This window comes from Dunckerocampus dactyliophorus, chromosome 10 (assembly GCF_027744805.1).
Source record: "Dunckerocampus dactyliophorus isolate RoL2022-P2 chromosome 10, RoL_Ddac_1.1, whole genome shotgun sequence".
Lineage (NCBI taxonomy): Eukaryota > Metazoa > Chordata > Actinopteri > Syngnathiformes > Syngnathidae > Dunckerocampus > Dunckerocampus dactyliophorus.
In genome coordinates, this window is record NC_072828.1 from 22,698,476 (window position 1) to 22,723,505 (window position 25,030).

Sequence of the window (25,030 nt, forward strand, 5' to 3'; positions counted from 1 at the left end):
CGACGGTTACAGCTTATTCAGTCGTATTCTCTCCCTCCACACATGGCTCCTGTCTACTACTAACACTCGCTTAACTATATCGACATTTTTGGGGGGCAGAAAATCATTTTTTAATCGTGACGGACTCTACCCTAGCAAGCTGAGAAATCGAATTTTAACAGTAAACTTGCAACACGGAGTACAAACCGCCTGACTTTTTACATCCCACGGCCACCTCCTCCTTCTTCCTCTTCCATATCCGCTTATAGTGTCTCACACAGCTCCTCCTGCAGGCCGCAGCATCCGCTGCACCCTATTTGTTAAATGCCACTATTTGCCGATATGGCTCAATTCTGCGACACCTCGTGTCTCTGGTCGCATGCTCTCCTACCACATTTCATCCGCAAATGCTATTCCATCTCTCTGGTCACACCGCCCGCCCTTTTCCGTATTACGTCATCACAACACACCACACGTGAATTTGACCAATCTCCGTCCGCTCTCTCGCTGCTTGGATCACATGACAAACTCGTGTAATCTCAAACTGTCCCTCCTAAATACCCGTTCACTTCGTAACAAGGCCCTCATCCTAAATGAATACATCACAGATAATAAACTGGACTTCCGCTGTCTGACTGAAACCTGGCGCAAAGCTCTGGACTACTTCTCCCTAAATCAGACAACACCTCCTGGTTCCAAATACATTGAAAACCCCCCATCCTGAAGGACGGGGTGGTGGTACAGCAGTCATCTATAAAAAGGACATTAAAGTCACTCCCATTTCTCTCGCTAATATTTACTCATTTGAGTACTCATCACTCGCTGCCCCCACCCTCTGGAATTTATTGCCCCAACCGCTCCGTGCCTGTTCAAAAAACAACTTAAAACCCACCTATATCAAACTGTATTTAATGTTTAACTTTTCATACTTTGCTGCTTTGCTTTGTTTTGTTTCCAGTTCTGTTTGTTGTATTTTAATGTCCCTTTCTGTTCTGTTTGTTATTTAGCTTTATACTGTTTTTATCTTCCATTGTAAAGCATCTTTGGGTACCTTGAAAAGTGCTTTACAAATTAAATGTATTATTATTATTATTAAATTTAGAGGGCTGTCAAAGTGAACGCGTTAATAACGCTTTAACGGAAATGTCCTTTAACTCATGCAATTATTTTTCAACCCTTCAATACCGGCCATTTTAGACAATTTTAACTGATTTTTCATGGCACACAGAATATTATGTATTATATTATGTTCTATGGCTATATAAACATGGAACCTACCAAAAGAAAGATTATACTGCCGCCTTTCATCAGAAAAAAAAGTTAGTCTCTATCTTTCTTTCGTCAGCGGTAAAACACACTGTAGGTAGGTTTCAGGAAAATATCAGTTCCCAACTAGAAAAGGAAGAAAAATAGCTTTTTGTGAAAAGATACAGTTCAAGCATGACTTTCACTTTGACACAAATATTTTTTGCTTTTGTGACAGCTCAAAAATCCAAACAACTATACAAACATAAACAACAACAAAAAGGGGTTGTTTCCACATCAAAATAATTGTGTGCTTATTGTACTTTTTATAATTATTACTCCATCAGAACTGTATTATTGTTAGTGGTTGCTGGTTCTATCATCTTGTCATTACTATGTTTCTTATGTTCTTATTCTTTCTTGTGTTTTCTTTCTTTTCTTGGGAGAATGAACAGAATAAGATTTTCATTGCATAGTATAACTGCTGTTTTACTATGCATATGACAATAAAACTCTCTTGAATCTTGAATCTCTTGAATTTGTAGCTATTTGGCAATGTAGTTCTGCTGTTGTTGTTAGGTTTTTTTGTTGTTGTCTCCTTCACTATCTCCTGCTTCAGACCGACTGCCCCAAGTACAAAATATAGTAAAACATCAAATACAGTTAAACTAGGGTAACCAAATATCCTTTTTTCCCGTAACACATTGTTTTCATGTGATGTCCTGGCCGTCCTGTCTTTTTTTTATTTATTTTTTTTTTAGAAGTGATGAAAATGACCTGGTTTTCATTGTTTTTCATTGCGCCAGTAAACTGCATGTGAGGTAACCCTCAGCCTTTTGAATTAGTGTCGCTAAGAAATCTGCAAAAACCCAAAGAAAAAGCAAGAGTTAATCCTCTGACACTTGCCCAGTTGAAAATTGGCGACGTCATGCAAAGGTGTTTCAAATCCCTAAGTTCTTGCGACTTTAGAGGGCACATTTTTCCCTAAAATATTGGTTATGTTCCAAAACTTAACACCTCAGGTTCCCGTGTCGTTCTGTTTTTGAACTTTCTTCCTTTGAAATTTGTGTCTTTGTAGGTAGTATTTTGTAACCATGTTCTATCCATGCAGAGGAGGCATACTTCAAATGTCAGAAGTTATCTTTGAATAAACCTTGAGTATCATTTGAGTACCGTATCTCATTGCCAGGCAGAGTGTCCTGGTTTTCAGTAATGAAAATATGGTCACCCTAAGTTAAAACAAAAATTAGCAACAGAAGAAGTATTTCAAAGTTTTCCCTTGCAAAAACTTGACCTGTTTGGAGGCAGAGAAATGCTAAATTTGACCCCAACGCCATCATCTCTACTGACAAACATCGACCTAAAAACAATCTTTGGGACTGTTTCGCTACTGAAAGTAGCATTAAAAGGTCGGTGAACAGGGTCATGTACCGTAGAATCTTGTATGTGAACCTCATGGCCTCAGTCAGAACACTGAAGATTGGTCATGGATGTTCCTGTGCGCCCATATAGGGTGTGGCTTATCCATACCCAGGTGGTGGTGCACTTATGAAGGAAGGAGACAAGAAGAGAATAAACACGCATGAAGACTGCAGTAACTAATGTGCATGGAGGACATTCAAACACCAGCACAAGCTCCATCATGATTAGGGGTCATCTACAAGTCATGCACAGATACAACACATTTGTTGTGTTTTAAGGTGTTGGCAAATGGTGATGACAATGTAATCTGTTAACTGAATGATGTTATCAACAAGTCGCTGATCCTGTTACACACCTAACCCCCTGTATGCCTCATTTTCAATCTTTGCATTTGGTTTGAGTGAAACCACAATGTACTGATTGTGGGTAGATGTGCATGGTTCATATTGGCATGCATCTCAAAAGCATCATGTTGCTTGACAACAGTACTCGATTATATACTGTGCACCATCATGTACTTCCTCATACTGCCAGCACCATGCTGAACAGTTGGCACTGGTTATTGTAGGTCACTCTTTAAACCTCACCCTCGAACTATAAAAATGTTCCTACTGAAATAATGTCTTGCCTCCAAATGGTCAGATTTTGAATTATTAGTTGATATTTACAGATACCTAAAGTTTAATCCACAAAGTATTATGTGTATTTTTCCTTTCATTTTCGTCCACACATGGGTTCAGGTTTGGCAGCATTTTTTATTTTAGTAGTCCAACATGCTGTAGCCTACTCACTAAAGCTCATTTCAGTTTCACCGGCAACAAGACCACATCCACCTGTATCTGGTAAGATTCTACTATTATAGACTCCATTCATTTATGTTTTTATAGGCTTATTTTAAACAAAGATTGCTTTGCTTTTAATTGACATTAAATCATGATGATATTACATGTGCTTTATTTACTAAATCCTGGACTGTAAGTGCTCACATGGAGATAAATACAATACCTATTTTCATGCATATCATAGAGGAGGGGTGTCAAACTTGCAGCCTTGGAATTAAGTTTAATATAAGTGCAGCCCACGCACCCAGGGGAGGCGGTGAGAAGCACTTTCAGCTGCTTATTGAATGCAGCTCTGAAATCGTCAGCACTGAACTTGCAGGCGATTTGTAGACAGAACACTGTCAACAATCACGATGCGAGCACAGAATGACAGCACAACATGCAACGGGAAAGTCAACATACCTGTACTGTACATAGGGCAGCGACTACTACTATGGGGAATTATAACTTCATTCTAAACATGTAACTTCTGCAACGTTTTACAAAATACATGTACAGGTAAGTGGTGCAAAAGCATGCTAGGCGCAGGCATCACGACCAGCATGTTTTGCGGCACTTGTTTTATAAAAAGTTGCTGAAGTGTTTAGATTTAACGTAATTATTTCTTAACCTCCACTACTAGTACCGGCTGCACTCTGTACGTGTGGTCTACCTGTTGTGTGTTAAGTTGCTACGTGATGGTTATAGCGTTATTCCTTTTGTGACACCGTGAGTCAGACTGACATGTTGAGTAATGACCTCCTGTTTGTTGACAAGTTAGTCAGTTGGTAGAAACTGGACTGAATACAACTGGACTGAATACAACTCCCTGTTGCGTTGAGTTTGAGACCCTTGTTATTGAGCATAATGAACAACACTCAGTATTAGGCATGAACCATGTCACATCCCAATTACTGATTTGTTTTAGTCACCTTTTGGTAATTTCAGTAATATTTAACAGCTGTAAAGGGTTTTAAAATGTGACTGTGAAGAAAATGATTTTTATTGAGGTTTTGTTTTTTTCTTGTTGAAGTTATCCAAGCAGTGATGGCCTCTCAACCTCTCACAGAATGGCACAGTGGTCTCTGTGATTGCTTTGAAAATGCAAGCACTTGTAAGATTATAAAGTATAAGACGGTCAATCAAGTCATTGGGCCGGTTTCATAATAATAATAATAGATCTTCATGTCTTGCTCAGGCTGCTATGGTTTCTGGTGCTGCCCCTGTCTGGCATGCACAGTTGCAGGGAGACATGGAGAGAACCGATGTCTACCACTGTGTGACATCTGCAGCCCTGCTGTGTTCACAGCTTTTGGGATCCCTATGTTTGTGCCCCCCGCAGTCTTGTCCATGAGAACATCCATTCGCAAAACATACCGTATCCAGGTATGGTGCACAGAGCTTACAGGCATGTTCTAAAAGAATGAATTGACAAATTTAATGCATACATTTTTCCCCAGGGGTCCATCTGTGAGGACATTGCCGTTTCCTGTTTCTGTATGTGGTGCAGCTGGTGTCAGATGCACCGTGAGCTTAAAGACCAAAACAAAACGACGACTGTGGTCAATGTTGTGAACCAAACTGTCGTCCACCAGCCTGCTCCTGTGATGATGATGCAGACACACCCAACGGTTTATGTTGCTCACCAGTAAGACACTGCAAATGTGCAGCTTTAATATCTGATTTCTGAGGAAAGTTGTCAGTATTTAGATTGAGTTAATTTAACCCAAGGTTAATTTCTATACATTAGTCACATTTGTCTTCTCACTAAGTAATGATAATCATGCTTATGGTCAAACTGAACACTGCCACAAATGACAATATTTGTATTGTAATTGGTGATGGAAAATTCAGAATTACACACAACGTGTCTGTTTGCCAGATCTGATTACAGCAAAGATGTTAAAAAGTCAGTTGAAGTTTATCAACAATCACAAAAGAAGAGGCTTCACTTTATTACTCAGATGACATGTATGCTGTACCACTTGATTGCCTTCTTTTTATGTAAGCTTTTAAAGAGAATGTTTACGACTTGATTCTGTGCAATTCATGAATTGTTGGCGTAACTATTTAACCGATGCTGCATATATCTCATTGTTTAAATAAACTGCATTTATAATCTGCTGTTTATTTTCAGAATAAAACCAATTTTCTGTCACACTGGCAGTTTCTTGGGGACATTTTCCTCTATAAAATAAAAATTGAAGGTGGGCAGTTTCACAATGTCCGCATTTTCTTTCCTGTTAAATACTGCTTCCAGAATGATGAGCCATTCACCAAAATGATGAAGCTGGGTGTACCCGCCTTGACAAAAAACCTGCAACAAAAGGAGAGTGTATCACCGAAAGTGTCAAATAAACTGGGCTTCAAAGTATTCAAACTGTTATGGAGCGGCCGGTCCAATCCCCGGACCTTAAGCTGATAGAAAAGTTGTGGGGTGAAAAAGGCTGTTTCTGAGTCGAAACCAAGAAATGCAAATTGTGGAATGTTGTGAAACCATCCTGGGCTAGAATACTGTACCTGTTCACAAGTGCGATTAAATTGGCCAACTCTTTGATTTAGAGTATGATGTGCTGTGTTCCCAATGTATGGGAATACAACTATTGGAAGGATTTTGAGCTTTACTCATGTTTTTAAAACACGCTGCTATTATTTTGAACACAATTATGTTCAACATGGAACCTCATGGCAAAGAACTCTTGGAAGAATAAAGAAACAGAATTGTTGCTCTCCTCTCCACTCCACTCCACTCCACTCCACTCTCCATGAAAAACTTAAAACACGTGGGTGTAGAGACATGTAGCGACAGATCTGACACCCTGTTGTGCAAATAAGATGAAGAATTATTTTCTTTACTAAAAGGAAAATATATATAACCGTCTTAAATGACTTCTATTGTGATCTGGTGCTATATAGAAAATAAAATAAAAATCAACATGATCTTCCGATATGTGCCCGCCCCCCCGTATATACTGGTAGGGGAAACATGGTAGTAGACAACATTTCTGTTGAGAAGTGAGTTTCAACACGTACAGTACATCAGCGTTCAGATGTTCTTTATTGCGCCAGATTGAATCTGATGACAAAAAATGCCCATGTGCCAGTGTAAATGAAGTGCTCACCTTTGAACCTCACCATTTCAAATTATTATTGGTCCGGACTAGAATACTGAACAATAAGTGTGAACATTTGTGAAAGTGAAAATGACTTGTTTACTTATTTGTTTTTAGATAGGATATGTCTGTGTGTCAGGGCTGTACAGTGCGAGCATTTCACTCGCATAAGCGCCTAGAAATAAGACGAGAGAAAATGAAAAGGGATCACTTGTGCGAGTACGTTTTTCAACCCTTTCATTCGCATTTTGCTCCTGAAATAAGTCCATACAAAGTGAATCAAACCAGAGTAAAATTTTCGCGCATCTGTATATAAACCTACAAGTCTTCGACAACTTTTCTTGGTTCACATCGGCAACTGTTGATGCGCGATGACTTCTCAGCCTAACTGACGTAGCCATTTAGTTTTGTTAGCAGATGGCTACTGGAGCGATGCAGATGACTGCTCTCTGTGACGTAAGTGCTGTCCCACTCATGCGCTAAAAATACTTTTTTTTTTCCAATTGCATGCATCGTAACTCTGCTCCGAAGCCCTGCGCAGCGTGCATTAAAAAAAGAAAGCGATGAAGTGTTTCCTTTGTCATGCATTTACTGTGTAATCAACAAGCGCTCACAAAAGGCTTGCCGATGGCGCGCACCTCCTCAACCCGGTGTGTGTGCACCGCTGTGGAAGCCTGCATCCAACCTTTGCCGTTAGTGGGGGTCATTTAGTGATAGTGCTACGAAAACACAGCATGGACACACTCATTTCCCCCCCTCCCTGTGAAATATGTAAACCAGGGATGTCGAAAGTGAAGCCTGCGGGCCATTTGTGGCCCGCATTTTTATGGGCCTGTGAACGGCACATTGTAAAACTGGAAAAATAAAAAAGTAAATACAAATAAAATGAACTGAGAAATAACTAAAAGTTGTAGAAGAGTTGATACTAAAAACTAATAAGTCTTACATCACTTACACACATACACAGTACACATATAGCTGAATAATAAATAAATATGGCAACTTCTGATCAATCCATATCAATTTCAGACTTAAAATAATGTACCAATTAAGCCCCGCCCATTTCCAGTTCAACCACGCCACTCCGATCCTGGTGTACTCACTCATCCGTCATGTTTACCTTTTGTGTTGTGACACACTCAAAAGCGATGTCTCTGGGTGAACTCTGTAGAGCACCTCCCTCTCCTCATCCTCAAAGAACACCTACAGAGAGAAGGGCGCTTTGTTATCAAATAAAAAACGGTTTTGACGCCCCGCGTAAGGACTACTTACGATTACTAGAAAACAGCAAACGTGACCAATAAAGCATTCAATCACGTACCTTACCTAAGGGATGAAAACTATGTACCGGTAGTTCGAATGTTTGGGCCAATGCTCGCACGCTTGCATGCTACTGTAACAAATCAATCTGTTAAGAATCTGAGAACACAAACCTGCAAATTTTGCGGGTGATATTTTCTGTCAACATCCCAAGGTGGAAGTTCTTCCCCAAACATGACGGCAAAGTGGTCACAAAAACTAATAGGAAACAAAGAAGAAACAATTGATTTTGTACAAAAAAAATTATAAAATAGAATACAGGAGGCAAACTATGGGGCTGCATTAGAAAATGATCTGATCCAATACTGAGGGCCAATATCCGCAAAAAAGAAAACTACCAGATTATAGCGGCCTGCATCTAACACCTCTGATATTGGCAGTCGATTCCAGACTCCGTGCGAACACTTCTATCTAGCAGCGCCCAAAGAGAGCCCCGTGATCACAACAACATTGTATGCTAACGTGTTAAAGTAGCAAGGAGAAGGAGTGATATCAGAGGTGTGGCAGTATTTTTCATTAAAGTCTAAAAAAGATGCTGGCGCTGAGTGCAAAAATTGCCATGCACAAGCTTCCCTTAGTGGCTCAGAACCGGGGAACTTTAATACGACCAACCACATCGAACATTTGAAACAGCGTCATACGGAAAACTCTCACGGGATGGCAGAAAGTCATTAACGACAACGGAAAAGATCCAGCTCCTGTTGGAAGTGAGGAATGTCGAGTTACAACGCTTCATTGAGCACCTCAAATCTTGCTATATTATGCCTAGCTGCCGCTACATTGTGGATAAAACTGTAACCCACATGCATAAAGTCAAAATAAAGTAAATGGGTCTGTTTTTCCTCTTAGCTACTGTTGCTGACAAATGTTCTCTGAGTAATATCACTTGAGCAAGCCTTTTTGAACATTCCACACCACAAAGTAAGTACACTTATATTACACATTAAAGATGGTGACAAGGACTATTCAATAGAATATGAGAATAGAGAATATGTCTTTTCCAAATATGTCCAGCCTCCAAAACAGAATCTAGTCAACAATACTTACATAATTGATAAGAGATTAATAGGTTTACCTGCTGCTTTCACAGAAAGCAGAGATGAAATCACTCTGCTGATGTTCAGGATACAGGAACAGCACAGGCCAGTGAAGGGAGCCCTGCTCGTCCAGGAAGACTTGGGCCCCCATGGCCTCGTGTGAGCTGAGACCGTCCAGGCTCAGGTTGTCCATCTGGTCCGAAGTTCCGTCGTCTTCATCCTGGACGTCTGAACCAGACTGACACGGCTTCACAGACTGGAGGAGTTTGATGCCCCGCTCCTGCAACAAAACATGAATGTAACACACTAGTCTGAGAGTCCGTTTTAGAGCTTTCCTTCTTGTCAAAGAAAGATTACTCATTTCAGAAAGAGGTGATATTCATTCATCCATTCATTACCTTTATAGCAGCCATAAGAGCCTCTTTCTCAGTATTCAACTTCTTTTCTTTGGCCTTGGCCTTTCTGGCATCTCTATCTGCTGCTCTCTGTGATGCAGAACAAAAAGAGGAGAAGCGGTATAGAAAATGGATGGATAGATGGAAGACAGAAGAAGCATTCTACTATAATTGTGAATGTAGTATTCTACCTTGGCCACTAGGTGTCGTGTTCAGTGAGACAAGGGCCAGATGTGATGCCAGAAATGGCATTTATTGCAAGTTTTAAGGCTCTCACAACAGGCAGAATGATAACATAATAATCATAATTATAACACTGGCTACTGTTGGGGCCATAACCCACGACAAGCTAAAATTCAAATCTGAACCTCTGACGTCACCTCCTGTCCTCTACACATCTGTCTGCCCGCCACTAAGGTCCACTAGGGAACACAATTACTGTGACACACAAAAACAGAAGTTTTATTTACGTTTTAAATGGCTTATTTAGTCTTATTATGTCCAATAATAAGGGTAGTACAAGCATTAAAGCCATTACAATACACTGATGAGACAATAGCCACCGCAGCAAGTACGCTGTCTAGAAAAAAACAAGGAACATGTGAGTCTATCTTATCTTATTTATGTCTAATATGTCTTATTTTTTCTGATTATATCCACTATATCAGGTATTACACAAATGCAAAGGTGGCTATATGGAGTGTTATTTCATGTCTAAAGGGCTCTAATAATGTTAAAAACTGTAAACAGGTTTTCTATTACATAACTGAAAATATTCCTTTTGTTAATATTTACTTTGCGGTAATTCACTTTGCCGCGGTTAACCGCAATAAACGAGTGACGACCCTACTGTCGATTTCATTTCTGTCATTTGGGTGTTGTAATGACTGAAATTCACCAGGTTATGCCTTCCTGTAAGCACTGTTTGACATATTGAGTTTGCATTTTTCTTCATAGTTTACTGTTGGTGGTTTGGGCGAGCGGGTACTGTCCACCTGACATAAATCTGGAGTAGTGAAGGAGAACTTTAAGGCCGGCAATGCCTATAAGATCATTTGTATTTGTGAGTAACGTTACCTTGTGTTTGTCTGCAGCAGCTCTCAGCTCCTGCAACTTCTTGTCTGTAGGATGAGCTTGAAGACCCTTTTCACACCACTGAATGGCTGCCACGAAGTTACGCAGCTCAATGCAACACTGAGCACCTGCACACACATAATCACAGCTAAAGATAAAATATGACTAGAAATGAAACATACTCTCCACCAAGGATTCTCCAGTTATATATGATACTGTATGTACAAATCAATCAGGTTCCAATTATAGTGTCAGATCAACTGAAAATGAATGTGAATTCAATGTCAATGGATTATGCCCATCGATCAATTCACATCACTTCATCATTACTGAAGAAAGTGATGACAGCTTTGGTCCTTGTTGAGAGCTCAAGTTGCTCAACTGTTACAAAACCTAAATGGTCCAAATGCAACAGTGATCTGAAGTCTGTGTACAAACAAATTATGTCAGCGGTAGAGGATTATGAATCCAACGTGCAATACAATTAATACATGCAAACTATGCAGCTATACACTTACTGTACTTCCACACAGCGTGCACAATATTGAGGCATGTGAACATTCTGTACTTATCTTTCAATCTCTGCATACTTTCCAATTCCCCAAAAATGAGTGTGGCCTATTATGATTAATACCCCAAAGTAAGATGTGCATTATAACCCAAGGTAAACTAGGACAAGAACAGAGATTTAACTGATAACAAAGAGTCAATATTGAAAGCCCTTGTTTACTGGTGTTAATTGGTTACAGACATCACCGTGATAAGTGAATTTCCACAAAATAGGATTACTCCTTTATAAATTGAATATGTTCGTAGTTATAGCAAAGAAAACCTGTTTACAATTTTCCAAATTATGGGTTTTAACATTTTTAGAGCCCGCTGGACATTGCATAACAGCCATATAGTGACTTTCACCCTCATATTACCCAATATAGTAGATATAATCACATAAAATAATCCATTGAAGACATAAATAAAACTCATGATTGTGTGTGTTGCAATAAATGTGCTCCGTACGAGTGGACAGGAAGTGATGTCTGAAGTTCAAAGTTAAGTTTTAGCTGGATTACGACTGCAGCCTGTGTTATTATTATTATTATTATTTTTCCTGATAATTCAAACCTGCAATAAAAGTCTGTTGCTTTTATGTTTCACCTACTGACACCTAGTGACCGCTGCATCGTCTTATGCCTTATAGTTAGTTGTATTATAGTTAATTTAGCCATTTTTATGATTGAAAATGCTTCATTAAGGCAAAAAATACATAAAACGTGCTTAAATATACTTTTTTTTTAAACTAATAGGTCATATTCAACCATGAAACAGCGCGGTTTTATTATTTTATAGATTTTTGCAAAAATGAAGGTACAAAAGTTGAACCACGATGAGGCAAGAACGACTGTAACTGCTAAATGCCTTTCAGGTAGATTCAACACTCTTGAAATAGAGACTTGACGTGGCCCTAAATCCCTGGCACCGCCCGTTTGTTCAACAGCAAAATTAAACCTAAAGAATGTGATTTGCCTATTAATTGTGCATGCGGTGTACTACGTATTTGAAACGAAAACCTTTTATCCTCTCATCTAATGTTTATTTTTTTAAGTGTATAATCACCATTATGATTCAAAGGATGTACCAATGAAGTGAAATTTGTGGGCCTAGTTTGGGTACCGATACTATTATTCTCTGCAATGCAGCCACCCATTTTATGTATAACGTACCTCTGATCAAAGCTTTAAGATGTTCTGGCTTGATCTTTTTTGCAGCCGTAGCGTCATTCAGTGCAGAGCGCATGTTGCCTGTATCAAATTATTCAAAGTATTAATACTTCCTTTGTTGCAGTCTGAGGCATTTCTGTGTTATTTTAAAATTTTCTCTGTGGTGTTAAAAGGAGGAGACTGTACCGATATGAAAGTGTGCCGCTGCTCGGTTGGTGAGAAGAACCGTATCCAACTCTTGGTCACCACAATTCTTCTTTAAAGCTGCTGTGTATGCCACTATAGCCTTTGTGTACTTCTTTTCTTTGAAAAATGCATTGCCCTCATTCTTTAAACTTTGTGCTTGTTCTGTAAGAGAATAATACAAATAATTAGCATCTCTATCAAAAGTCTGACACATGAACAACAACGTTTTACAGTCCAGATCCACACAATTGTGACACACCTACCTTCAGGGCTCCTATCTTCATCGTGGATAATAGCCTGCATACATGCAAGCTCTGGATATTCTTTGGGGTCAATCTCTTCTGGGGCCGTTTTCATGAACATGGGTATTTTGTCAAACTCCTGCATGAGACCAGATCAGAGGAACAGAGTTAATCATCACATGATGATGGAAATCTATGACACATTTTAAGATTTATGCAGCAGATTTTTCATTTGTGTTTTTATACCATCATCATATGTGGAAAAAGGTGACAAGTTGTACTCACCCAGAATGCCGTGACTAATATCAAGGTATATTGTGCATGCACTTATACAGGTATAGAACAAGAATAGAACAGCAAATGTAAATATCTCACGTTGGTTTCGTGCTTAGGTGGGAGAAAAATACATTTATGCTCACAAATGTTTACGCTTTCCTAGTTGAGGTCTTCTGTCATTCCCATGCACATTTTTAATACAGTAGTCGCAAATGGCAATATTACATGCGCTCATATTTAACACACCTAGCACTGGAAATGAACATGCCAAAAGTTAGCTTACTGGCTATCCGCATTCATATGTAAATAAATAAATAAAAGCACGCCTTCAATGAATAGTAAAATTAATGTTGCTTTCCAACCTCTTCCCATGTGTCTTCGTTGAAGGCATTTTTGTATTTATAGCGCTTGAATGCTTCCGTGAAGTCGTCATCGTCGGAATCGTTCTGTGTAACTGAGGACGCCATGAGTGCTCACAAGTTTTCCGACTCGGTACTGTCAAGATATACTGTTAAATATATAAACGAGTCCGAAGACTGTCAGGTTTCTAGCGTACGTTTTCCCTGTTGTTTATAGTGTGACTGGTATGTTTTTCATTAAAGTACTGTAGTAGAAAAAAATGACTTCACGTGTGATCCTGGTACGTCTTGGAGAATGGTCCGTGTGGAAACATGAAAATGAGAGTCCTTTCTGCATCGGGCCGGAAATGAGTAAAACCAAAAGTAAAACAACCCCACTCTACAAATTGTTTTTCATGTATATTTTTATTTAGCTTATGACAATTTGCAACCACACAATTTAGTATACAGCACTGTCTCCCAATCACATATTGTTCCTTCGGCAGTGAGTGGTGCTACAGAAAATAAAAATCCAGTATGTCCTGAATAATAAAAATAATTTATGAGTAATGTAATTTAAGTTGTGATTACAACACCATCTAACATCTTCTGAGTGGAACTGCTGTACTGACACCATCTTACATCTTCTGAGTGGAACTGCTCCACTGGAATTCAATTTAGCAATGAATCACATTGCCTTGTATCTTCTATGAGGAACAACATTGATGTTATTAGAGGGAGATCCGAATGTCGACAATAAACAGTATCGGTATAATTTACACATTTAGGGATGGAAGTTATTGGACACAAGAGGGCGTAGGGAGCAATACACCAAAGGATATGAATAAGTGCAATAGTAGATTTTGCTTTTGTTTAGCTATTTTTGCACAAACTAATGTTTTATTGAAACATGACACATTCTACAAATACAAACAAAAATAGGAAAAAAAAAAAAGACCAAAAAGGAAAAAGTTCAAATGTTGACACTAATAAAATAAAGCTGACGTGTAGGCTGTTTTAATAGAGAAAACTTCTCAGCATGTTGGATGATTTTGGCCTTCTTTTGCAAAACAAAAAAATATATATTTTTCCTGTGGCCAGCTATCGCAATGTTGTGCTGACTTACATCTCAGGCGTTATAGCGCTACTACGCTGGGTGGGACTGGTAAGCTCATGCCTAATGAGGTCCATCACAAACATCCCTGCACGATCGAGACGGTAGTATGTTATTAAATCACTGTAATTTTGCTTTCGGAGAGTCTACTCCTTTCCTCTTTCGCGTTGGGAATACGGGCCCAGGAGTCCTTGATACGTAACGGAAAAGGACATGAACAAATGTTTTTGATCATTTTACATGGTTTAAAATCACTGAGTATAAAAAATGTACACCTGCACAACACCGTATGTGCATATGTAACTGTATAGTGAATGCATAGATGGTAGATAATTGTCCAGTCAGATCTCTAATACCACACAAACATTATTTTAACCCCTGCTACCATCATTATCACACCACACTTCGAAGCAGTTGATTAATTGAACATTAAAATATAATTTAGACCTCATTTTCAAATCAAATGGTTTCCAGTTTTGCCAAAAGTTGTAAGAGTTCATCTTTAGGAAGAAACAATGTCTCATCGGTTTGCTGACAGATCACCTCAAACTTGGGTATGTCCTCTAGCGCTCCCTGTCCAACCACAATGACGTATGGGTAACCCAGTCGGGTGGCGTCCTTCAGCCTTTTCCCAATGGTCAACTGGGTGCGGTCATCAAGAACAACTTCGCCTCTCAAATGTGGCAAAGTCTCTCCTAAAGTGTGAAGTAGCTCTTCTGCCACAGCTGTCGCCTCATCAGCCTTGCTGCCCTTCTTCGGGGGTAAAACACACACCTGGTAAGGGGCTAGAAGACCTGGCCAGCGGATGCATTCATCTGTCGACATCACCTCTATGGCTGCAGCAAGAATACGTGTCACTCCGAGGCCATAGCAGCCCATTTCCGAAACACTCGACTTGTTCTGGGCATTGCTGAAGGTGGCATTGAACACTTGAGAGTACTTTTTGCCTAGGTAAAAAGTGTGGCCGACCTCAATGCCTTTAGACTCAATGAGTTTACCAGTTTTGCACTGTGGGCAGTCACTTCTGTCCGACGCCATGGTCTCTACGTTGGCCGAGAAGGAGCAGCTACCACACACGAGAAGTCTGTCCTCGCCAATGTCTGTGGGCAACTGGAACTCATGGGAGAGTTTTCCGCCTATGGTCCCAGTGTCGGCCTGCACTTGAATGCAACGCAGGCCCAATCGTGCGAAGACCTGAGTGTATGCGTGGCACACAGACTCATACGTTTCATGAGCAGCTTCCTCGCTAACATCAAAAGAGTACATGTCCTTCATGTAGAACTCCCTTCCTCGTAGAAGACCAAACCTTGGCTTCGGCTCATCTCGGAATTTGCGCGTGATCTATTTTGGGAAAAAAGCACAATTAAAAAAAATAAAGTTAAACGCCAGCTACAGATGGACGAAATTAATTAATTATAGATGAATGCATATCTTGCCTTGTAGCCATTGTAAAGCATTGGAGGCATAGTAGTAGTGGATTTCAGTGCAACGTAGCGACCAGAAGGGGATGCAACTACTGTATGTATGTTGGCTACCTAAAAGGGGCTGCTGTGTACTGTAAATTCAACATATGCAAAAACAGGAAACCAATAACTCTACATTCTGGAAACTTGTCATACTTTCTTTCAGCTGCTGGACTGCCTGTAACAAAGCTGTGTTTGTGTCTCGATAAACATCAGTATCATGGACTTTACTTACAGTTTCCTAATGGATTTGCATGTGAAGAGTTTCAGCAGTTTCTTTTGAACACAAGGCAGTTCATGCAAAACTGAGTATGTTGGAATGTCATTTCTAATTTTCTTCCATGTTCACTGCCCTGCTTAGCCCCCAAACCAGTAAGGTTTCCAATCAAACCTTTTCCACTAGCGTGGTGAAGAAAGGTTATATTAAAAGGAATAGTTCGGATTTTTTGACATGAAGTTGTATGACATTCCCACCAGCACTGTAGTCCAATAACAGAGACTTACCCCCCATTTGTTCTCCTAAATCCAGTTCTGGTCAGATTTCCATGATGAAGAACGTAGTTCCACTTAGTTGCTGCGGACAACTTCATGTCAAAAAATCCGAACTTTCCCTTTAACTCATGTAAACATGGCTACCTCACACATGTTCTCCTATTCTCTTAAAAAGGACAATACAAACACTTTACAATAAACATCGCACCCTCACTCTATCGTGGTTTTTCACAAAGTAATTCATTGCTGTTTCGTGGTTGAATTCAGCCTATTATTAGTAAAAAAAATTAAATATGCACATTTAAGCAAATTGTACTTATTCTTGGCCTAAATTAAGCATTTTCAAAAATGGCAAAATTAACTAACTAAATGAACTAAAATACAAGTGCAAGGCAGAAGAAGTATTCAAATTGTGAATGCAGTTTTTTTTGGTGTATGTATTATTCTACATTGGCCACTAGGTGTCAGTGTTCCGTGAGGCAATGTTCCGTGAGGCAAGGGCCAGACGTGATCGCCTGTAGTACAGTATTGCAAGTTTAAATCATCTCACAACAGGCACAATAATAACATACTAATCATAAAAATAACAAGGGCTATTGTTAGGGCCATATCCCACAACAAGCTATACTCAACTCTGAACAGCCGATGTCACTTCCTGTCCTCTACACATCTGTCCGCCTGCAACTACACATTTACTGTAATACACAAAAACAGGAGCTTTATTTACATCATACATGGCTTATTTACTGTTATGTCTACTATATTGAGTAATACAAGTGTAAACGAGACAATAGACACCACAGGAAGTACGCTGTCGGTTATCTTATGTATGTCTAATATGTCTTATTTTCTCTGATTACAATACACTACATTGGGTAATACAAATGTAAAGATGACTATATGGGTGTTAGATGTATTTCTCATCTGGAGGGCTCTAATAACGTTAAAAACGTATTTACAAGACAGTAAACAGGTTTTCTACGCCATAACTATGAAAATATTCCATTTATTAATATGGATTCCTACTTTGTGGACATTAACTTATCGCGGTCGAGTCTGGAAACAATTAACCGTGACAAATGAGGGACAACTGTATTTCTACTGAATTGTTAATGTATTCCCGCACAGACCCATCACTACTGCTGGTGAATAATGGTTAGAGCAGTTTGAATGCTGACCTGGTAAAGCAGCAGAGGGAGCTGTCTGTAGGACAGGGTGGGCTGGTGAGCCACCAGAGTGGTCACAGTCTCCTCGTGCGTGGGACCCAAACAGTAGTCGACACCGTGGCGATCTTTCAGACGGAACAGTTCCTTTCCCATCAAGTCCCAACGCTCACTGGTTCTCCAGAGATCAGCTGAGCACAAACTAGGCATATCCAGCTTTTGCCCACCGATCTGCTGCATCTCCTGGTCAATCACTCTCACCTGGTGGATCAAAGGTAGTACATTAGTACATTTTGTAGGGTAAAGGAAGACTTCACTAAGGGGGCATGTAACCTCCTGGCCTCTGCTAAACACTGACGATGGGTCGTGTATGGGCCTTCTAGCACGGCAATGTTAGAAGTGGCTCAAAAAGAAGCACATTCTGATCCTGGAGTGGCCTAACCAGTCTGAACCCTTGTGTGGAGGGAATCTCAAAATCTTCAGGATTTGGAGAGAATATTTAAAGAGGATTGGGCCAAAATCCCTGCAGAGATGTGTGCCACCCTTGTGAACAACACTTTTTTCCATCAATAAAATACATCTGAATTTACAACCAATACTTAATGTTATTTTCTCTAAATGATTTTTTTACATTCTGTCTTTCTCTGTTACAATTAGCCTACCACACAAACCTACTGGAATGTTCTTATGTTTGTAAGGGGGTGGGTAAACTTACATAATCATTAAATACTTATTTTCTCCACTGTATGTAAACTTACATAAATCTCAGGCGTTACTTAAGATTAAAAAAAAAAGTGACACTGAAATCAATACGAACAGCTCTAAAATCTGTAATGATTACCAAAGGCTGCAGTCATGAAAAAGTGGAAAAATTGTTAAATATTTAGACTCAAAATGATTTAACCCTCATTGTAAATTCTATTTACTTGCGAAGTCTGCATTAAAACAACAAAACAAAAAATATAAAATAGCTCAACAACTAATATTGCATACAAATAACTACACAAATAAGTACAAACAACTATGAAAGTTTGTACATCTTAAAATTAAATATAATTTACAATAGTTGTGGAGTTTGCATGTTCTCCCCGTGCGTGCATGGTTTTTCTCCGGTTTCCTCCCACATTCCAAAAACATGCATGTTAGGTTAATTGGTGACTCTAAATTGTCCATAGGTATGAATGTGATGTTTGTCTATATGTGCCCTGCGATTGGCTGGCAACCAGTCCAGGGTGTACCCCGCCTGTCGCCCGAAGTCAGCTGGGATAGGCTCCAGCATACCCAGCGACCCTAATGAGGAGAAGCGGTATAGAAAATGGATGGATGGATGGATGAAGAGTTGTATACTTTTGAGTGAAACTATACCTCTCTGAAAAGTGTCTTTCTTAACAAAAGGCAGAATTTTGACAAAAGCTCGTCAAGTGATGCAGGGTCGTAGATCCATCTTGGAGTTTAGCATTACACTACAGTAGTTATGGTACAGTCCCTTCAACAAAATGAAATCTCACCAGTTTCTCCATTGAGCGCACAGTAGCAGGAAGGTAGTAGTAGCAGCCTGGATTGGAAGGATAAATGAGTCCGGCCTGCAGCATGAGTCTGTGGCTCTTACAGGTAAGGTCCGCTTGCATTCGGCTGTCACGTAGGTTTGACGGCTGATAAAGACGGGACACCGTGAGCGTGGGTTTCATTTGTCTAGTATAAGAAGAGGCAGGTGCATGCAAATGCTCAGCGCAGACAGAATGGTTCCTTCGGGAAAGCAGTCCAATTCTGTGGAGGGTCTGGAAGACCTTATTCCGAACCTGGTGCACTACAGGCTCCATGGTGGACCTAATTCAAATAAATGAGACGTGATCAGTTGCTTTTCAAATGCTTCAGTTGTGTAAGGACTTAATTCATTTCAAGTCACAAAAAGTTTAAGTAGAAAGACACTTAGAAGATTCAAATGATGATGCTGCTTAAGATGTGCATAATGTATTTGCGTTCACCATTAATGTTACCGTAGGCATTACAACAGTGGTTCTCAATTTCTTTTTCTTCTTATTTTTTTTAAATCAGTGACGTACCACCTTTCAGCTAATTACTGCCTAACCAGAGAAAAACATCTTAGGTTGAAAAATAAAATAAAATAAATAAAAAAAATGGCACTATGTGCTTCTCCCTGAGGACTGCAAACTCGAGAAAAGTAAAAAAAAATAAAAAAAAATCAGCTAAAACCATGCTAACTTTTTAATGATACAATGTTGCCTTTTTATTGCCATCTTACTGCATTTTATTATATGCTATGATTCCATGTCTTGACTTTATTATTTTGTATGTTGATTTTAAGCTGTGAAGCACTTTGTGACTCATGTCAGTGATAAGTACCATACAAATAAAATCTTACTTTCAGCATCTGATTGATTAATAGTCCAAAAACACTGCTCATCTGTAGTGGTCTTGTTTGAAGCATTTGGAAATAAAAATACATATAAACTAACTGAATTACAAACTAAGCTTTGTGCACGCAGATTATTATTTGCCCTGTTTTGGGATTAGATTAAAGATGTGTTCTTATGCAAGTACAAATACATTTATAAATGTAGTTTAATAGTTTTTTCCTTCTTTTCTTAAAAAAAAATATATGCCTTTCTCAGTTCTGTACAGTTCGTATTACTCTAAGAGGGTAAACTTGGAAAATCAGCAGATATTCAAATACTTACTTTCCCCACTGTAGATAAAGTATTTTAACTCTATGAGAACCACTGGACTATACGACCCAACACAAATTTGGAGGCAACATTATCATGCAATGCCTGATTTTGTAATTGAATTCCTTTTTACTTGCACTGCAAACTCTGCGTCCTTCCATTATTTTTACTAAGATAACTACCGTAATAACTGCATACATTATACAATTAGTGATCTGGTGCGGTCAAGCTAGTCACATAAAATCGGTACATATTTGCTCTAGTCTAGACACCCATTCGAAAACAATTACACATATGCGCAAAAAATCTAACTGACCAGGTTTAAGATTTAAATGTGTAAAGTTAAATGTATAACGTCGTAGACACAAACAGCAGGAACTCGCACATCATCTCCTGGTGGGTGCGCTCTAGCTATGCTAGCTCACTTAGCATAGGTTAGCTGTGAGAAGCATTCGAGGTTAACGCGCGACAACATTAAATGTCAATAAAGTAAGCAAGACTTACCCTGGGTGTGGACGCGAGTGCCTAATTATTTCTGTTATACTAAGGAATACCGTGTTAACTCCTTTAATAATCCTTCAAAACAATGAAGGTCTCAAAAGTCAGTACTCAGAACCATGCTGTAGCTAACCGGTCCTCCTGTGCAGTAGTGATGTGTCGGTCGCGAACGAATCGGCTTTAAGAGCCAGCTCTTTGAAATGAACGAATAGGAGTCGTTGGCAGTCAATTGGGAGCCGATTGCTATTTTCCTCGTCTTTTTTCTGTTAAAGGCGAAAGTCATTGGTCAAGATGTGTGGTAGCGTCTCTGTGTCCACACTGAGCCAATTCGTTCCTAAAAAATTTGCATGAAGAGTTTTGACCTATTTTGACCCAATTTGTCTATTGAGATGGGTCCTTGTATTGTACAATATGACATTATGTTATGATATATTTTTGTATCTGTTCATTGAGGTTTAAATAAATACATTTAAATACTTAACATTTTAAAAATTATTAATTCATTTTACACAATACACATCATTTGGTAATTAATTTAAGACAAGAAAAACATCTGAGGAGCCACTTGGGAGCTGATATAGCCGGATCTTTTTGGTGAGTCGAGCCGAAAGAACCGGCTCTCTAAAAGGGGCCGACACTTCCATCACTTTTGTTCAGGTTCGTCGCACCATACTGCCCCCTATCCGCCTGGAGAACTAAAGGCTGGATTTCAGGAATAAGAATTTGTAAATCATTTTGTTTCTTCAAACTTAAAACTTGGACTAGGTTGAAATTACAAATTTCAATTAGTTAATTTTCTGCACATGAACTGAACTGGTTACATGAAAAAATGAAAGGCCACTCCATGGCTTGAAATCTTCTCTAATTAGTCCTTTAATGACGAACACATGACCTCACAGAGCTCTATTTACTTAGATGTTACGTCTGAATTGTCCAAAGAGATGTCCTGTCCATCACATAATGTACACATCCTTCCTTCACCCTGGTGTAAACAACAATCTGCATTGTTTCCCCTTCATTAAACAACATTGTGAGTCGGTGTGGTCGCACGTGGACTCATTTTGGCAGCCGTCTCTGTAACTTTGCTCAGAAAACATCTTCGAAAGGTTGATCACAACATCACAACAGAAACACAAAGGGTCACAAGACAGTCTAAAAGAAAGTTTGGATGGCGTAAAATCAAAGTTTTTGTTGAACATGCGACACGATGAGATGAAATCTTTGCCTTTTGTTGGCATAATGCTGTACTACAGTCTGTTAATGCACCGTGGCTGGCATTTTATGCCTGCTGATCTAAACCAGTATTCTGTCAGGCAGTAGCACCTGACGGTGAAGGTCTCCCATGCTCTTTTCTTTCAGCCAGACATTGCAGATGATATCTTCAGGCTCCAGATATAGACGAAAAGACACACATATATCATAACTAGGCGACCAATTGTCTCGGTGAGATAGAGAAAATAAAGCAAGCACAGATTAAATCTGCATAAAACTAATTTCTTTGTTTGATTTAATAATATTTTGACTCCCACAGAATTGAATTTGATATTTCATAAAAATGCAACCAGTCCAGAGTGTGCCCCGCCAATCGCCCAAAATCAGCCGGCACAGGCTTCAGCATCCCTGCGACCTCAGCGAGGACAAACGGTATAGAAAATGGATGGATGGATTTCCCAAAAAAACATAATAAAAATATAAAACAAAAACATAAATAGTAATGAAATAGCACCTAGGTCTGCGGTGTCCAAAGTGCAGCTGAGGGGCCGTTAACAGTCAGCGGCTGTTTTTTTATTGGCCCGTGGCACATTCTAAACATAGAATTGAACAAAGGAAATAAAAAATAAATAAATAAAACATTGAAAAATCTGCAGAATATTAAGTCAGAATATTAAGATATCAATATCAATATTATATTGTAATATTATGAGAAAAAATTAAGTTATTTTAGTAGCATAAAGCTGAAATATTAAAGAATAAAGATGTTATTTTTTGAGGTTGTCAAAATATTGTGGGAATAAAGTCATCGTTATGAGAAAAAAAATTACAAGAAGTTGAAATAGTTGGAAAATTAAATAAAAACCAACAGCACAAATGTAAAAAAAATAGCTGTAATTTTAGGATAGTTAAATATTAAAGATGCAAATATTAAGCCGTATTCCAGTGAGAAAAAAGGTGAAATTTTACAAGAATAAACTTAATGTAATATTATGAGGAAAAATGATTCCATTTTAGTAGCATAGAGTTGAAATATTAAAGAAAAAAAATATTTTTTAAAAAAGTTGTAATATTATGAAAGAAACACAAAACAAAATAAAGTTGCAATTTTTGGAAAATTAGGTTGGGGGAAAGTTATAATATTATGGGCAAAAAAAATATTCTGGGAATAAAGTACGAAAATAAAATTTACAAAGATTATATTGGAAGAAAGTTGAAATAATTGCAAATTAAAAAAACAGCAAATTGGGGAAAAAAAGAGCCAAGACCAAAGTTGATACTAATAATCTGTTTTTTCACCAGTATCACAAAGCTGAGATGCAGTTTTTTCTTGAAATATACAGTCTGTAACTTCTTAGCATGTGTTGCTTTACAACATATCAAAGTGGTCCTTTCTCCATTTGTTTCTTTATTACCAAAACTCTTTTAAGACACTGAATTTATAGAATTTTTTTCTTTTGAATTTTGCGAACTGTGTGCGTTTTTTGATCTTACATTGTCTTATGCTGAAAATTGAAGAGAATAAATATTTCTAAGCAAAAAGGATGTACTTTGAAATTCTGTTTATTAAAATATGGTTTGAAAATTCAGTTTGGTCTTAATTTCCCGGAAGTGTGTGTACATTTTTTAAACGTAAAATTGATTTGCACTGAATTTTTATAAACTTAATTTTAAAAAAAGAAAACTGAATTTTTAACTTTGTATTTTAATAAATGAACTGAATTTCAAAACACATGGATTTTGCATTTTGGAGTTTTAAAATAAAAGTTGTGCATAAAGTCATGTAAAAAAAAATTACAAAATGCAAAAAATTCAGTTTAAAAAAAAAAGCTTTGCCAATAAATAGAAAAATTAATCTTCATAGGAGTCACGTAATAGCCAAATTTGCATAACTGGCCATGACGCATTTGCAAAATGTTATTAAAAACCATGAAAGGTATGTTTGGAACTACAAACGAACTTGCCGTTTTTTTAATGTCACAACCTGTGAGGGCTTTTGACGGGTGAGGGGCCCACACCTGAACCCACTATTCGTTGAAAAGAGCAATAAATGCTTTCATGCTGGAGTCGCCAAAAGTCTCTTCACTAGTCGCTATTGTGATCTGCGGTCTGATTACTCGCTAAATATAGCGACAAAATTGCTAATTTGGCAACGCTGGTTCCTCCTGCTGCATCTTCTTATTCTCTGCCAGACCAGGTGCCTTCTAACGTGTTTATTAGTGACAGCGAACAAGCAGTAGTAAAGCTATTTGTGGCAGTTCTAATTTATTTATGGGCGGCCGCCACATACTGCATGCGCACACCAGACATATCGGTCATTTATTAGGCCATAACAATGACACAGTGTGAAGGAGTGGTCAATTATTCATGCAGAAAAGAAACAAATAAGCTGGCTGCTGGAAGTACTAAAATGTATTATGTGAAACCAGAGCCACAGAATAACTTCCTGTTATGTTAAATAGTGAGAGTAACTGCATTTAAACACGTCCACAGTGACAAGAGTGGCAGGGATGGGAATTAAATAGCAATACTGTACACATTATGTACACATTATGTACAGGATCAAATTCAGAAATGTGGCTAAAGGAAAAATAGGCTTCAGTTTGTTAAGTAGCATAACAACTGGACTCTATAGCAATTCAGATGAGGTTTAGGGATGGTAAACTAATTTCCAGTGCACACACACACTACACCAGAGATCCCCAACCTCCTTGCCGCGGCCCGGTACCGGCCCGTGGGTCATTTGGTACCGGGCCGCACAGAAAGAAAAAATAATTTCTTTATTATTTTTTTTGACGTTTTATTTTGAAAAGCGGCCGGATTCTCTCTGTTACATCCGTCTCACTTGACGCATGTCGATTGTGCGTGTGCTAACTTTCTTTCATGCAACACAGATAGACTACTACTGTATTTTTACCATTTTTCTTTCACCTCATATTTGGTCTCCAATGCTGATACTATGTAGGAATGCATAAAGGTAAGTTTTGATGACTTATTGAGTGCTAATGTGCACATTTGTCTCAAGTTAATTCATGCTAGCACACTGCCTTTTCCCACACACGTCAAACAGCGATGTAATAATCATTCTGTAAAAACTCCAGGCTTGAACTGGTGGATGGTGGGTCGGCATTCATTTTGTGCTTTTAATTTGATGTTATTCATGTCTTAGATTTAAACAATACATAATAAATAAGATAAATTAGATTGCTATAATGTACGACACCCCCGCGGGTGA

At 38.6% G+C, this 25,030-nt stretch overlaps 3 protein-coding genes across 6 annotated transcripts in view; 1 reads left to right on the forward strand and 2 right to left on the reverse strand.

Annotated features, from left to right (window-relative positions):
• Positions 1-13,474, reverse strand: part of ttc4 (tetratricopeptide repeat domain 4) — a 40,638-nt gene extending 27,164 nt beyond the window's left edge. For 2 of the 4 annotated variants that reach the window (XM_054788635.1, XM_054788636.1), the window contains exons 1-9: positions 13,191-13,474; positions 12,574-12,691; positions 12,311-12,472; positions 12,128-12,205; positions 10,410-10,534; positions 9,336-9,422; positions 8,976-9,217; positions 8,014-8,098; positions 7,701-7,783 (exon numbers count right to left, since the gene is read on the reverse strand). In XM_054788635.1, the coding sequence (XP_054644610.1) occupies positions 7,701-7,783; positions 8,014-8,098; positions 8,976-9,217; positions 9,336-9,422; positions 10,410-10,534; positions 12,128-12,205; positions 12,311-12,472; positions 12,574-12,691; positions 13,191-13,295 (1,085 nt within the window). In that variant the 5' untranslated portion in view covers positions 13,296-13,474. Of the gene's footprint in view, positions 1-2,655; positions 2,770-4,611; positions 5,785-7,700; positions 7,784-8,013; positions 8,099-8,975; positions 9,218-9,335; positions 9,423-10,409; positions 10,535-12,127; positions 12,206-12,310; positions 12,473-12,573; positions 12,692-13,190 lie in introns of those variants that run through there. The other 2 variants (XR_008572594.1, XM_054788637.1) reach the window with 2 other exon arrangements.
• Positions 3,429-5,690, forward strand: LOC129188323 (cornifelin-like). Its single transcript, XM_054788643.1, has 4 exons — positions 3,429-3,488; positions 4,501-4,581; positions 4,666-4,853; positions 4,928-5,690. The coding sequence occupies exons 2-4, from the start codon at positions 4,515-4,517 to the stop codon at positions 5,117-5,119; spliced, it is 447 nt and encodes a 148-aa protein (XP_054644618.1). The 5' UTR covers positions 3,429-3,488; positions 4,501-4,514; the 3' UTR covers positions 5,120-5,690.
• Positions 13,475-13,587: 113 nt separating the features above from the next.
• pars2 (prolyl-tRNA synthetase 2, mitochondrial) lies at positions 13,588-22,330 on the reverse strand. Its single transcript, XM_054790935.1, has 4 exons — positions 20,590-22,330; positions 18,907-19,225; positions 17,414-17,659; positions 13,588-15,621 (listed from the first exon to the last, which is right to left on the reverse strand). Exons 2-4 carry the CDS (start codon positions 19,216-19,218, stop codon positions 14,740-14,742), a joined length of 1,440 nt encoding a protein of 479 aa, XP_054646910.1. The 5' UTR covers positions 19,219-19,225; positions 20,590-22,330; the 3' UTR covers positions 13,588-14,739.
• Positions 22,331-25,030: the final 2,700 nt, after the last annotated feature.

What these genes read in the sequence shown, in the direction of transcription:
- LOC129188323 (XM_054788643.1), top strand. Translation starts at nt 4,515, where the DNA reads ATGGCCTCTCAACCTCTCACAGAATGGCACAGTGGTCTCTGTGATTGC. An exon ending in CTTTGAAAATGCAAGCACTT is followed by an intron (nt 4,582 to 4,665) that starts GTAAGATTATAA and finishes TGTCTTGCTCAG; the next exon opens with GCTGCTATGGTTTCTGGTGC. An exon ending in GCAAAACATACCGTATCCAG is followed by an intron (nt 4,854 to 4,927) that starts GTATGGTGCACA and finishes ATTTTTCCCCAG; the next exon opens with GGGTCCATCTGTGAGGACAT.
- pars2 (XM_054790935.1), bottom strand. Translation starts at nt 19,218, where the DNA reads ATGGAGCCTGTAGTGCACCAGGTTCGGAATAAGGTCTTCCAGACCCTC. An exon ending in TGCGCTCAATGGAGAAACTG is followed by an intron (nt 17,660 to 18,906) that starts GTGAGATTTCAT and finishes TTGATCCACCAG; the next exon opens with GTGAGAGTGATTGACCAGGA. An exon ending in TCCCTCTGCTGCTTTACCAG is followed by an intron (nt 15,622 to 17,413) that starts GTCAGCATTCAA and finishes TTCCCAAAATAG; the next exon opens with ATCACGCGCAAATTCCGAGA.